Below are 15,497 nucleotides of genomic sequence, written 5' to 3'. Positions count from 1 at the left end.
TATTTTTATTAAAATGCCTTTAGTTTGTATCTAAAAAATGAAGGTGTTTGTAAAGTTTGTATAGTCATGCTTTCTTTTGCAATATGTAAACACTCATTATGTTGCAATGCTGATGAGTGTAACTTCCCCTTTTTATAATCTACTGTACTTACAATTTGTATAAATGTGACAAATAAAATAAAACAAAACATGAGAGTTCTCATTTCATCAACATCATATTTTAGAAAACAGTCAAAATAGGCCTACAGCAAAAGTGCACTGAATAGTGTAATATTTAGTTAACAACCAATGGATCATAAACGATGAAGAAGGTTTATCAAGATGTGTGTGGGTAGCCTGTGAACAACAACAAAAATGGATTACAAATGAATGTACATATACTGCTGATATAAACTGCAAAAATTACAGAAGTTGTCCCGGCAGCCAAATAAACTGAAAATATTTAATACTGTATGAAGGCAGGCTTTTAGGCACATCAAGGCATAATATAATGAAATAATTTTGGAGTTTTGGGGAAAATATCAAAATAAACCATGATTTGTTTATCTCTCATTTGGAGCTGTGATGTCTGTCAATTAAAGCTGGATTTCTCATTCTCTCTGTAGGTTGTAGCAATGAATAGCAATAGGCTCAGTGGAGGGTGGGGGGTCCAGTGATGTCATCATATCTAAATCCAAGACTCTCCTCACAGAAGAGACTGAGCACTCAGAGAGTGAAGAAGCACTGTCTGTACTGAGACTCATCTACAGTTTGAAAGTGAACCCTGGTCGGTATTCATGGGGATCAAAACTATTTTGTTTTTCTTTGTAATTCTGCATGCATATACTGCCACCTTTAACGGTAAGTACATGAGTGCAGCTGTGCATGACAGAAGTTTGCCTTTTAATTACAGTCTTTTGACGGTGTTTAACTGTGCAGATGAAACCTTGACCTTATCATATTATCTGTGTAAGCTTGTTTTGTGTTGATTTTATACTTTAAATTGGCTTTATTTTCATATACTATGGTATCATTTTCATTTACTATGCTATTTTTTTTTAATTGGCTTCATTTTCATATGGTGTTCTTATGGTACACCAATTACCATGTTAACTTCAAGTACCATATTGCCACCATACAAAAAAAAAAAAAAAAAAAAAAAAAAAATTTCTATGTATACAGGTTAATATAGGTGTGTTTCTACAACAACAAGTGTAAACAACTCATTTAAACTGACATTTAAATTCAGCAAGGTTAAACTGCACTTAAAGGATAGTTTACAAAAAAAATTAATTTCTTTCATACTTTACTCACCCTCATGATGTTCCAACAGTAGCTTTTAGATTACCAATATTCTTAAAAATATCTTCAGATTTTTTTATTTTTGGGTGAATTATCCCTTTAAATGTCCCGCCACTGACAAGTACTGCATGCTTTTTGAATGTGTTATGTATGCTAGAGTTTCATATGAATTATTTACAATGCACTGATATCTACAAATCAAAGTGTTGCTGTTATGCCACTTTATTCATATTATATTTTACATAAAGAGCTTTCGTTGCATTTAGATCACATCTAGTCATTTCCTGTGAACAGTGAAGTCTTAGTAATGCTTTGACTCTGCATGTCTTATGAGTTTTTGTTTCTGTCTTCAGAATCATTTAAGAATCTGCCTGAAATTAAAAGTGATCCAACAGCTAAGAGATGGGCTGCTAACAGAAATGTTTACTCTTGACATTGTAAAGGCCTCTTTGCAAATGTAGAAAATTGTCTAGTAGCTTGTGTTTTCACTGATGGTGTTTTGACATGTTTGGTTGCAGAGAGCTCTGTAAGCAGCTTTGAACAGACTGATGAGCCAACTGATGACGGCGAGTCTTCAAAGCAGATGTCTGATGATCTCAGTTCAGGGTCACCAGGTAGATAATCACAAAATAAAAAAAATGTATAGTGTAACAAGAGATGGGCAGTATTTCAAAATATACTATTTTGTATATAAATAAATTTAATCTTAGTATTTTTGTAGTTTCAAAATACATCAAATACTTTTTGCCAAACTTAATCAGACTTCTGATTACCTTTATCAAGTATACAGAAATACTAAAAACTAAAATGTACTAAGATTAATGTATTTAAATACAAAATAAATTTGATTTTTTTAAGCTATTTAAATACAAAATAGTAATATTGTCCATTCCTTCAGGAAATCAGCAGTTTATTAAGGAGGTTGATACTTTTTTTTTTGTTGTTTTTTGAAAATTTAAAAATACTCAGATTAAAAGTTTAAATGCAAACTAATCAGGGTATCTTGGTCCGTGTATCATCCGATCATTCAAATATTCCATTAAATCTGGCAAACCAAAAACGAAATAACGAATCAATATTTTGTTTTTCTGTTTTTCTGTATGAACCAAATATGAAAAACTGACTTTTGTTTCATAGCTTTCAGCTCGAAACGGGAAATACAATAAACAAGGAAACCAAAACGAAATAATGGATCAAATTTACGTTGCCTCAATTTTTCTTTATTTGTTGTAGTAGGTCTAACTATTTCCCACGGTGCCGTCCTGCTTGCTTTGCGCATGCGCAGTGAATAGTTTCAAAGGAGTAGGTCGCTGAGCGCCCAACACACAATGGGTAGCTCGCGAAGCACAAAGTTCCTCCGTGTTTTCTCAGCATTATATCTTAGAAAATAGGAGGTTTGAAAAGTAAAAGGCGGGGCAACATTTAAAATATTTCAAAGTTAAAGTTCATACAAACAGATTTTAATAGACAAGTTTCAGTCAAATATTTATGTTTTATGCCTATAACAAAACCCAGTGTTAAAACAGAGCGCAAACAATTATATCTGGAACATTATATACTGTAGATATACTGTAACCAATATGCGCTCACTTCCGCGTATTCATCGCGGGGATAAAGAACACGTTTTTGTTTAACGATCACAGGCATAGTTACAGAATGTCCAATAACAATACAACACGCTATAATAAAAATCTGAGATGGTCTAATTGTACTTTGAAATCACGCTAACCACTTGTTGCATTTTAAGTAGATCATTAATTATTAAATACAATCTATCTATCTATCTATCTATCTATCTATCTATCTATCTATCTATCTATCTATCTATCTATCTATCTATCTATCTATATATATACAACACACATCCATAAATACATACACACACACAATACAAAAAAAAAAAAAAAAAAAAAAAAAAACAAATAGAAAGAATTGAAAAAGAATACAGAAAGCTAGTGTTGGATGAAAAACTAGCAGTTAGAATAAATAAATACAAATTAGCTAAAATATAATTAGAATAGACAGTGCTAGAGTTCGATGGTCAAAGATGAAAGAGATGTGTTTTTAGATGTTTCTTGAAGATGCATGTACTGCATGTAATATATATTTAGCTTTGCAATATAACAATTTTAAAGGTAATAATGTAATTCAAAAGGCAATGGTTGACATACTGTAATAATGTTTGTAATAGTATTCTACCTGACAATTACTGTATCAGTTAAATATATTATACCCTTTCATTATACTGAATTTACAGAATAGAACACCTTTATTGCACAGATGTACTCTGAAATGTAAGTTCTAGTAGCAATAAACACAAACAGTGCACATGTAAACAAATACTGTATGCACAGAACTACGAAGTTAAATGTTTACATTATTTTACAGTTACATTGCAATCTGTACAAATAAAACAAATTAATTTATTCCTTGTGTTATGTCTTAACCTAGCATCAGCTTATCTACTGCTGTGTGCCGTTCTTCAGTTATCAAATTATTGATGTAGTATCAGGGTTGAAATAACTATACACTTAGTAGGCCTATTGTAAATCCATGGCTTTATCAGATCTCGTCTGAATTGGCAACAATTATTCCTATTACTTTTTCCTTAGGTTGGAAAGGCAGCAAGTGAAAAATTATATTTAGCAGCTATGTAGGAAAATAACTAATTACTTTAAGATAAATGCAGATCTTTGTGCTTTAATGATTTGTATTCTTCCAAACTCTGCCAGCAGACTTTTTTATTCTTAATTCTCACATAAAATAAATGAATATCCTAAAGAAGACTGTCGTTTTGGTGAAGAATCAGCATTAAATCAGGGTTTCATCCCCATCTTTTTTTATTTAATTTTGAAATCTGAAAAATGAAATTAAATTTACTTTAAACATGCACTCACCAGAAATTATTCTATCAGTGTCATTTTCTATCACAAATCATTTTTATTAACCATTTAAACAGAATGTAGGTTAAACAGTATTAGGCCTAAATATAAATATATTTTTTCAGAATACAATTTCTCAGTTTAAGCTGAGAAAAGGTATCAATTTAAGGGAAAAATAAGTTGATTTTAAATTTCATGGCATCAACACATCTAAAAAAAGTTGGGACAAGGCCATGTTTACCACTGTTTGTCATCCCCTCTTCTTTTTATAACAGTGCAAACGTCTGGGGACTGAAGACAAGTTGGTCAAGTTTAGGAATAGGAATGTTGTCCCATTCTTGTCTAATACAGGCTTTTAGTTGCTCAATTAGGTCTTCCTCTTTATGATGCGACAAAAAAGATCTGGACTGCAGGCTGGCCATTTCAGTACCCGGATCCTTCTTCTACGCAGCCATGATGTTGTAAATGATGCAGTATGTAATCTGGCATTGTCATGTTGGAAAATGCAAGGTCTTCCCTGAAAGAGACGACGTCTGGATGGGAGCATATGTTGTTCTAGAACTTGGATATACCTTTCAGCATTGATGGTGTCTTTCCAGATGTGTAAGCTGTCCATGCCACACGCACTCATGCAACCCCATACCATCAGAGATGCAGGCTTCTGAACTGAGCGCTGATAACAACTTGGGTTGTCCTTGTCCTCTTTAGTCCGGATGACATGGCGTCCCAGTTTTCCAAAAAGAACTTCAAATTTTGATTCGTCTGACCACAGAACAGTTTTGCACTTTGCCACAGTACATTTTAAATGAGCCTTGGCCCAGAGAAAACGCCTGCACTTCTGGATCATGTTTAGATATGGCTTCTTTTTTGACCTATAGAGTTTTAGCCAGCAACGGCGAATGGCACTGTGGATTGTGTTCAACGACAATATTTTCTGGAAGTATTCCTGAGCCCATTTTGTGATTTCCATTACAGTATCATTCCTGTATGTGATGCAGTGCCGTCTAAGAGCCGAAGATCATGGGCATCCAGTATGGTTTTCCGGCCTTGACCCTTACGCACAGAGATTGTTCCAGATTCTCTGAATCTTTGGATGATATTATGCATTGTAGATGATGATAACTTCAAACTCTTAGCAATTTTTCTCTGGGAAACTCCTTTCTGATACTACTCCACTATTGTTCGCCGCAGCATTGGGGGAATTGGTGATCCTCTGCCCATCTGGACTTCTGAGAGACACTGAGAGGCTTTTTTTATACCCAATCATGTTGCCAATTGACCTAATAAGTTGCAAATTGTCCATTTAACTTTTCCGTCCTCTTATTGCTACCTGTCCCAATCTTTTTGGAATGTGTAGCTCTCATGAAACCACAATGAGCCAATATTGGGCATGACATTCCAAAATGTCTCACTTTCAACATATATTATCTATATTCTACTGTGAATAAAATATAAGTTTATCAGATTTGTAAATTATTCCATTCCTTTTTTACTCACAATTTGTACAGCGTCCCAACTTTTTGAGAATCGAGTTTGTATTTATCTCAGCCTTAATGTTAAATTCTTAATGATAATGATAATGTTAAATTGGAATACATGTAATAATTAAATCAGTATTAATTAAGCCTTCAGAGATAGCTGCTTCTGAAGTTGATTTTAGATGTATTAGGCCTGTTTACAGTTTAATGCTGATCAGACATGCCTTTACATAGCAATTACAACTGCATAATGAAATGAGATTAATGTTTAATACAACATTTTTAACACAGAAAGAAATATGTAATGACAAAATGAAATGATAGGCCTACTTTATGATAAGTCGGTAAGTCACTGTGTTAATAAAGAAGCCGTTTATTCAATCTATTCGTCCAAGATTCAGATTCTTTAAGGAATAAATTCAAGTGTTTATGTTTAATAATTTGTCACTGAACTGTCTATAATAATAGGTCTTTCAAAGACTGATTCATATCAGGATTCAGGAATGATACATAAGTCTACGCTTGCCATTACTTTGGTTTGATGACGTCAAGAAAATACCCCCCACCCATTCACATCTGAAAACTACTACTTGTCACACAATGTAATGTGTGTGTGTGTGTGTGTGTGTATAAAGTAGTCAACGTTTGAAGTGGATCAAATCTTTTAATCAAAGCTGTCCTAAAACCAAAACGAAATATATATATATATATATATATATATATATATATATATATATATATATATATATATATATATATATATATATATATATATATATATATATCGTTTTGATTGCTTTTATTGATCTCATTATTAATAAAATAATCTGCTAATATAAATGTTTTAATTAATTATCTACTTAAAATGCCAAACATACCAAAACAAGAGGTTAGCGTGATTTCAAAGGACATTTAAACCATCTCTGATTGATTGATTATATTATATTAACCAATATAATCTATTAGAGCGTGTTGTACTGTTATTGGACATACTGTAACTATGCCTGGGATCGTTAAAAAAAACGTGTTCTTTATCCCCGCGATGAATACGCGGAAGTAAGCGCAATTCCTTTGAAACTATCCACTGCGCATGCGCAAAGCAAGCAGGACGGCACCGTGGGAAATAGTTAGACCTACTACAACAAATAAAGAACAATTGAGAAAACGTAAATTTGATCCATTATTTCGTTTTGGTTTCCTTGTTTATTATATTTCCCGTTTCGAGTTGAAAGCAATGAAACAAACGTCAGTTTTTCATATTTGGTTCATACAGAAAAACAGAAAAACAAAATATTGATTCGTTATTTCGTTTTTGGTTTGCCAGATTAAATGGAATAATTGAATGATCGGATGATACACGGACCATACCCTGATTCAAACTACATGATGTTTTTTTTTTTTTTAAGAATTTAAAATACAAAAACATGTATTTGAAATACTGTCACTCTGCCACTGAGAGGTTTCTGTTCCTCCAATAAATGTCCACACCTGAATCTCAACATACAGAAAACAAATTCATATTGATTGGTTTAACAATGCTTTTATGAGCTTTTTGGATCTTCCAAGTTTTGGTTGCGTGGACTTTTAATGGAGGGACAGAAAACTGTCAGGTATCATTAAAAGATGAAGATGAATAAATGTATGTTGCTGTTGTTGTTTACCATCTGAGGGTGAGTAAATACAGACAAAATTTCCATTTTAACCTTTAACACTGAAACTGTGTTAAGAAATCCTCTGGCAGAGTTTATACATACTGTAAGTCTAGCCTTTGATTGCCTTGTTGTTCTGATCACCTGCTGAGGTCCCCTGGTTGTCCACTAGAGGGCACTCCATCCCAGCCTTCTGCCACTTTATCCAGGACTTTGTTCTCTACAATCCTCTGATGGTCTCATCAGCAATCATTGGTTACACCTGTGTCTCATTAGTATGGTTAGCTCCGCCTATATAAGCCTGGTTCTCACTTGCAGACCTTGCTATGTATGTGTGTCTGCAATTCTGTGCCTTGTTCTCCTGTGTCTTGGTTCCTGGTCTTGTTGTGTTACTGTTTTCTGGATGACTACGTTTGCTCCAGCCCCTTATTCTGTAATTGTTTTTGGTTTGCATATTTGACCTTTGTCTGCTATTAGGATTGCGTTTGTGGATTACCCCTTCAACAAACTACACTATTTGTGTTCTCTAACTTCTTGCTACTTTGCAGTTCAATGACCATTGTTAATTTCATTTAAAGTCTTTATAAAAGTTTGTATATGATGTGCCTCACAAGAACTTTCACTGTTGGTGTTCTTGTTACAGGAGTAGTTCTTATAATACAGCTTCTGTCATGATGATTTATGACTTTGACCTTTGACCTTTTGACAGGTTGAACTTCCGGTAACCTTATGATGGATGGGCGGAACTTTCCGACTTCAAGGGTTAACCTATGGCCTTCCCAAGCATCGATCATGTGCTTTTGACAGAAAGTTTTACCCTATTGACCTAGTTAGTTCTAAATCATGGTTTTGACGGCTAGTTTAAACGTAAGATGAAAGACTCCCACACATCGATCATGCGGTTTTGACAGAAAGTTTTACCCTATTGACCTGTTAGTTCTAAATTAAAACGGTATATGAAAGACTCCTCACACATCGATCATGCGGTTTTGACAGAAAGTTTTACCCTATTGACCGTTAGTTTGTTTGAAGTGTGTGCCGGTTGTTTGAAGTTTGTGCCAGATAGCTTGTTAGTAGATAGTCACAGTTATAAGGTTATGTGTGTGTGTGTGTGTGTGTGTGTGTGTGGTTATACGGCTTCTCCCCCTCCCATTACATTTATGAGCGGTGTATAAATGGGGTCGGTGTGTTCTACACCCATCACCGGAAAGGGAAACATGAGCTACATGAGCATGGATGGTTTATCCTCCCCTCAATCGGCAGATTTGGGGCCGAGCAACAGGATGTTGAATAGCCTGACTATGGCGCCGAGAAAACCTTTCGGACACGTCCGTTTGACAAGTTTTCTCCATGAAATTTCAGAATGGACTAAAGGTGAATTTATGATGCGTAGTAACCGCGTATTTGGATACAAATTTCACAAACCAACTCGAGTTGTTACGCTCTACACCACCGACGGCCTCGGTGAGTTTCAGGCTGGGGAAGACGAGTGTCTGGTATTTCCTGAAAAAGACTGGTCTCTATTTTACAAACGTGTCTGGAATGATCTGAATGACGGCGGCGAGGAGCCTTTGTACGTGGCGGAGTGGGATGGGACGACCCCGAATGTCCGGTACCGTGTGGTGGGTGACCATACTCAAAAGAGACCGAATGATTCTGTTTACATATTCTGCTGTAAAGACAAGACAAAGCTCAACAACACACGGTTTGGACGCATCCTGCCTAACGAGCATCACGATCTGTATGAAATGCAGTTTTTGTTCAAGTGGTGCGATCTGGATCTACTGAATAGGCTTTTTTCAACCATCAACAAAATGTTCAAATGGTGTGACATGCATGACGGATACAACAAAATTAAAGTGCAACTGTTCCACCCCGAGAGATGTGCTCGGAGCAGCACATACTCTCTGCCGTCCCCGCCCATTCACTACAACCATTCTAAAGCTCCACGGTCGGACCTCGTCAAGCGTCGTGTATAAATCAAGGCTGAAGCGCTCCAACGCCCCCTCCCCTTTTCCACAGCGATCATAAAATACCGCGACTCGACCCTCCCGAGCATCATTTATAAACCATGGCCAAAGACCACGTATGCAGCTGCGGTATCTCTTTCGACAGCATTCTCGACCCTCCCGACGACGCAACCCTACATACTCCGACTGACGCCGGCGGTCCATCGGGCCTCCACAACGACTGGGTCTCGGCTAAAACGGTCAGACGGCGCATAGAGTTAGAATCGTGCCTTGAAAACGATTGGGCTCCCAACAACATCGTCACCGCTGAAGCCTCGGACCTCCAAAACTACTTCGGACCACCTATCAAACGTAGCTTAGACTCGGATCTGATGATCGGGAGTCCCAGCCCCCGTGGAGGGGACAAAAGTTTAGGGGTCCAATCGCAAGACTCCTCTACATTCGACCGAACCCTTCCTCATTCTAATCCTGACTTCGACGTCGTAGACGGATGTTTCACCGACGTCGGATTCAAAATCGTGAAAGCCGCGACCGTGGTTTTACTGCAACATCTCATCAACGATAAGCAGAAGGACGAGTGCGAGGGTTGCGCGATTGACCATCCTAGTCAGCTGCAACATTCCTGTCTGTTTGACCCTCCCAACTACTACTTCGACACACACTTTGACGAACTTTCGGGCAGGCTGTTTAAACCCTCTTTTCATTCCATCATCACTACCCTCCTGGAGCGGTGCGGGTTAAAATCTCAACCCCATCGTATTCAAGGAACAGTCGGGACTATTCTGCGCGAATTAAAAGACGAACCATTCATCGTCTCCAAGGTGGAAGAAATCAGGGCGAGACTTCTGGACAAACCCTGCAAGGAAATAGTCGGCGACGTCGTTGATCTCTGGGAAAATCTCCCAAACGCGAATGGCCAGTGACCAAACCGCCTCCAACATGGGTGTAGCCTGTAGCCTAAAGTACTGTATGGAATTATTGTTTAAAGACCATTACAGAGAGCAGATGACGAATCTCGTGAGCAAGATTATTATGGACGCATCCCACCCCGATACTCCGTGTCACGATACCGTGCGCGAGGCAAATCTAAAGAAAAATATGGCGTATATAAGAGGACTGGTTAGCTCGTGGGACTATTTGACGGACAAATGTGTTGACGGTAACGATCCACCCATCGTAATGATAAAACAGGTTCTAGATATGTTGTGTGAATCACGATCCCCGCTCGAGATCACCGATCTGCTGAGTACTTGTACCTACGTGGCAGATGTCTGCACCGAGCTAATGAAGAAATCAAAAGAATATGACTCCGATGATCAGGACGACGTTGTCAAAATCGTCGAAGTGATTACAAACGTGGACAAAATTGTCGTAATGTACGTAGATTACATCCTTGACAAAAACATGATGGCCTGCCGCGATTTTCTTTTCTGGTTAGATTACCACTGACGGTATTATTAATCCATTTTGTATCCTGTAACACCCCTGTTATAACCGTTGTACATTTTAGTCTGTGTATGTAACATCATTATATCCATTTTTTCATGTTGAATCGTATTAACCCCATTCTTTTTTTAATCAGAGAGTATGTATTATTTTTACATGTTGTATTAATACCATTTTACTTATACTATCTTTTCTATCCTCTATTATATCCATTTTACTTATAGTATTTCTATCATATCCATGTTTACTATCTTTTATTATATCCATTTTACTTATAGTATTTCTATCATATCCATGTTTACTATCTTTTATTATATCCATTTTACTTATAGTATTTCTATCATATCCATGTTTACTATCTTTTATTATATCCATGTTTACTATCTTTTATTATATCCTGTAACATTTTTTTTTAATAAAAGATTGATTCAAACCGCTTGTACGCGTCATTCTTTTTGACGGTTGCGACGGCACCATGTCGGAGCTTATGAAAGAGGCTTATTACACCCCCTCCAACCCTGGCTCTTTAGGCGGTAAAAAACGATTAAAAGACGCCGTCTTGAAAGACACCGGGGTCCGTCTAAGCGATAAACAGGTCTCAGAATGGCTGGCTGGTGAGGACGCTTACACATTACACAAACCAGCGCCTATAAAATACAAACGAAACAGAGTGGTCGTGTACGGGGTCGATACTCAGTTCCAGGCCGATCTCGTCGACATGATCGCCTACGCTAAGGATAACGACGGTCATAAATATCTGCTGACGTGCATAGACGTATTTAGCAAGTACGCCTGGGTTCGTGTGTTGAAGAATAAGAGCGGTCTCGAGGTCGCTAGTGCGTTCGAGTCTATCCTCGAAGAGGGCCGCGTGCCTCAGAAATTGCAGACGGATCAGGGAAAGGAATTTTTTAACAAACAATTTCAAGATGTGATGAAAAAGCACGACATTAATCATTTCGCTACCGCTACCGATTTGAAAGCCAGCGTCGTGGAACGATTTAACAGAACCTTAAAAAGTCGTATGTGGCGATTTTTAACGGCTACAAATTTCCGTCGATACATAGATGTTTTACAAGACATCGTGCAGGGGTACAATACCAGTTATCATCGAAGTATCAGAATGAGACCCGTGGACGTCGGTAAAGTAAACGAGGATCAAGTGTTTCAAAACTTGTACGGCGATATAAAGAAGACCGAGAGATCCGTATTTAATTTCAAAGTCGGCGACGTCGTCAGGATTTCTAAAGTGAGAGGTCCGTTCGCGAAAGGTTATGAGCAGAACTACACGGAGGAATTTTTCACCGTATCCTCGCGTATTCCGCGTCAACCCCCGGTCTACAGACTCACCGATTATGACGGCGATGTCATCGAGGGGGTTTTTTACGAAAAAGAGCTGCAAAAAATAATTGTGAGTAAAAACAAATCTTTTAAGGTGGAAAAGATTTTAGGCCAGAAAAAACAAGGGAAATCTACGCTCGTTTTAGTGAAATGGCTAGGGTGGCCTTCAAAATTTAATAGTTACATAGATAAAAAAACTCTGCTGGACTTAAAACACCCCGTCGTTTAACGGACGAGATCATACCGGCGAAGGACCGCCATGGACGATCACGGGTTCTACGTCACGTTACCGTGCAATGCGTCGTCGTCGGTTTATCCTGAAAATCGCATATCCTCCTATACGACCAGGTTAGCAAAAGCTATAGACTTGAAAGGACAATGGGAAGTCGGACTCGCCGAAATCGAATATCCTAGAAGTTGGTACAACTTTGATGACGAAGACGGTCATTTCTTCCTACATACGGTCCCGGAACCCCCGGATAGCAAGACCTCCAAAGGCCCTTATAGCGGTTTTTCTGCAATTACGAAATTACACATAAGCGGCGGGTACTACGCAAACATTCGTACAATCCTGCGTGCTATAAATCAACTTACCGCACCGGCGGCCGTTTTGAGTCTCGACGAATTCAAAAACAAGGTGAATCTGACCGCGAAACCCAACATTTCGATAAGTTTTCGAGGGAGGCTAGCCACTATTTTAGGAACGACGCTAAAACCTCTAGGAGGTTTAAACTATCATAAAAAACCAGATTTTACCGTAAACGCCGTCGCGGACGCCCCTCATCAATGCGATATCAACGGGGGGTTCTACACGATGTACGTCTACACGGATATTATCCAATATCAAACGGTCGGCGATTCTTACGTTCCTCTTTTGAGATGCGTACATATATCGGGTAAAAGCAACGACTCGGTCATTGCTAGATACGACAACCCACATTACGCATCGATCAGCAAGGATCACATCACCGACATCACCATAGAGCTGAAGGACGATCAAAACCGCAGAGTACCATTTTCTTACGGGAAAGTCATCGTAAAACTACACTTTAAACCGAAAAATGGTTTATTATAGACCCGGAGAGACCGCCGACTACGTCAGCTACTACCGAAATCAGGCCGGCGGGGATTTGCCGGGCTATGCCGGGGGAGGGGTTATGTACGGAGCGGGGTTAGGGGGTCTTTTCAGAGGCCTGTTCAGGATGGCTGTACCTCTGTTAAAAAGAGGATTTAGCATCGCGAAACCCCATCTAAAATCGGCCGCTAAAAATATAGTATCCGACGTCGTCTCAAACGTATTGACGCGGTCTCATAACGATAAAGCTCAAGACGGATCCGGTCTGATGGTCATGGCCCGTAAGAGGATGTCTAAACCACCCGGTGTGAGGAGGCGTGGTCAGTGGGGAAAGAAGAAAACAACACTCGGACCGAAGAAACGCTCAGTCGTACGCAGAAAGCGTAAGGCGGGTGTTAGACGAAAGGCGTCGATCAAGAGAGTCGTAAAAACCATCTTCTAACATGGCGTTATTGCATCGCATGTCGGGGGAGTGCATCAAGTCCGAGTTGGACCTATTTACGGTCCCGCTGACGCAGACCGTTATTGAGAAAAACGGCTATTTAGAAGTAGCCCCATTATCGGCCATATCGTACTCTGCACCGTTGGAGTTTTTTATCGCCGGCAACGGCGACGATTATTTGGATCTTAACAACACGATGCTCTATCTACGGGTGAAAATCACGGGGCCTGACGGAGCAGATATCGCTCACCCGGCTAAGGTGGGACCGATAAATTACCTGGCAGCTACCATGTTTTCACAGGTCGACGTAACCCTCGGCGACCGTCTGATATCTCAGAGCTCCGGAACTCATCCGTATCGCTGCATCATCGAAAGTCTGCTCAACTACGGTAAAGATACGTTGGAAAGTATTTTCAGCGCCGGGCTGTTTCACAAAGACACGGCCGGTCACATGGACGTACATGACCCCGCAGGTCGTAACGAGGGGTTGACGAAGAGATCGCTCTACACCGGCCGAAGCAGCGAGGTGGAACTGTTAGCCCCCATACACAGCGATATATTCTTTCAAGAGAAACTTTTAATTAACGGATTGGATTTAAAATTACGGTTCATACGGGCTAAGGATGAATTCTGTCTGATGAGGTCCGACGACTTGGCTTACAAATTACATATAGCGGCTGCGTCCCTATTTGTCAAAAAAGTTTCCGTATCACCCCCGGTGAGACTGGCTCACGCCCAAACGCTGCTCTCGACCACGGCCAAGTACCCCATCGACAGGGTCTGTCTAAAATCGTTCTCCATACCCGCGGGCTCTCGAGTTTCCAATCAAGAAAATCTGTTTCTAGGAACGCTGCCAAAGTCTATCGTTATCGGTATGGTCGATAACGACGCATTCACCGGCTCCTACGAGAAAAATCCATTCGCGTTCAAACATTACAATCTGGAATTCCTAGCGGTCTACGTGGACGGTCAACAATTTCCCGCCAAGCCCCTACAACCTAATTTCGACGCCGGTTTGGCGGTGCGCGAATATTATCAGCTGGCGATGACGACCGGGAGACACCTTAAAGATCGACCGCTCTGTATCAGCAGGAATGATTTCCTGAACGGATACACGCTCTACGCATTTAACCTGACGCCGGACGAGGACTGCGGTCAGCACATTTCCCTCATCAAGTCCGGGAACATCAGAGTAGAAGCTCGTTTCAGACAAGCTCTGCCGAATACCGTTAATTTAATAATCTACGCCGTATTCGACAGCCTCATTGAAGTGTCTAACCGTAGACAGGTACTGATCGATCACTACTGAGAGATGAACACGCTACAACTCACAGCTATCGCGGATAAAATAGCGTGCGGGACTCATTTTCTCGGGGTTCTGCCGAGCGATCAACTACCCAAAAAACCGTTGGGGGTCTTACCGTCGTTCTGCATCGTTAATACCCACCCCTCTCGATCGCGGGGGGAGCATTGGCTAGCCGTTTATTTAGCGCGAGAGGGGACGGCTTGTTTTTTCGACAGCTTCGGCAATCCGCCCGACAGCCCCCGCTTTCCAATCAGCATCAATAACTTTCTAGACGTCAACGACGTAGACGTATTATACTCCGACAGACGCGTCCAGGATTATTCATCGGATACCTGCGGACAGCACTGTGTGTTTTTTCTATATCATCTAGCCAGAGGTCGCGACTATAGCCACGTGATGAAACTATACACCGATGATTATATTAGAAATGATAAAATGGTGTCCCTCTTTGTGAAGAGATTGAGACCGCATGTCTGTAATGATAAAATGTTATCGTGCGTTCATTGTGTGCAGACATGTTTGACGTATAAATAAAAAAAAGCTTAAACCATTATATTTCTCATCGTCTTTTATTTATTTAATCATAAGATACAAATGAATGAATGCTCGATCTAAGGAGTCGTTACATTT

The 15,497-nt window shown here is 39.5% G+C and overlaps 2 protein-coding genes across 3 annotated transcripts in view; both read left to right on the top strand.

The window, feature by feature from the left end:
• The window catches only part of LOC127942362 (proteinase-activated receptor 1-like), a 64,346-nt gene that overhangs the window by 35,362 nt on the left and 13,487 nt on the right, over window positions 1-15,497 (top strand). Inside the window, exons 1-2 of one of the 2 annotated variants that reach the window (XM_052538069.1) lie at window positions 688-840; window positions 1,800-1,895. In XM_052538069.1, coding sequence (XP_052394029.1) covers window positions 777-840; window positions 1,800-1,895 — 160 coding nt within the window. In that variant the 5' untranslated portion in view covers window positions 688-776. Of the gene's footprint in view, window positions 1-687; window positions 841-1,799; window positions 1,896-15,497 lie in introns of those variants that run through there. The other variant, XM_052538068.1, reaches the window with a different exon arrangement.
• The window catches only part of LOC127942360 (proteinase-activated receptor 1-like), a 56,579-nt gene that overhangs the window by 27,595 nt on the left and 13,487 nt on the right, over window positions 1-15,497 (top strand). The gene's annotated exons all lie outside the window — the stretch shown is intronic.

The sequence above is a fragment of the Carassius gibelio genome, chromosome A21 (assembly GCF_023724105.1).
Source record: "Carassius gibelio isolate Cgi1373 ecotype wild population from Czech Republic chromosome A21, carGib1.2-hapl.c, whole genome shotgun sequence".
NCBI classification, from domain to species: Eukaryota; Metazoa; Chordata; class Actinopteri; order Cypriniformes; family Cyprinidae; genus Carassius; species Carassius gibelio.
The sequence above is the reverse complement of the archived record's forward strand: the minus strand, read 5'-3'. Positions and strand labels throughout refer to the sequence as shown.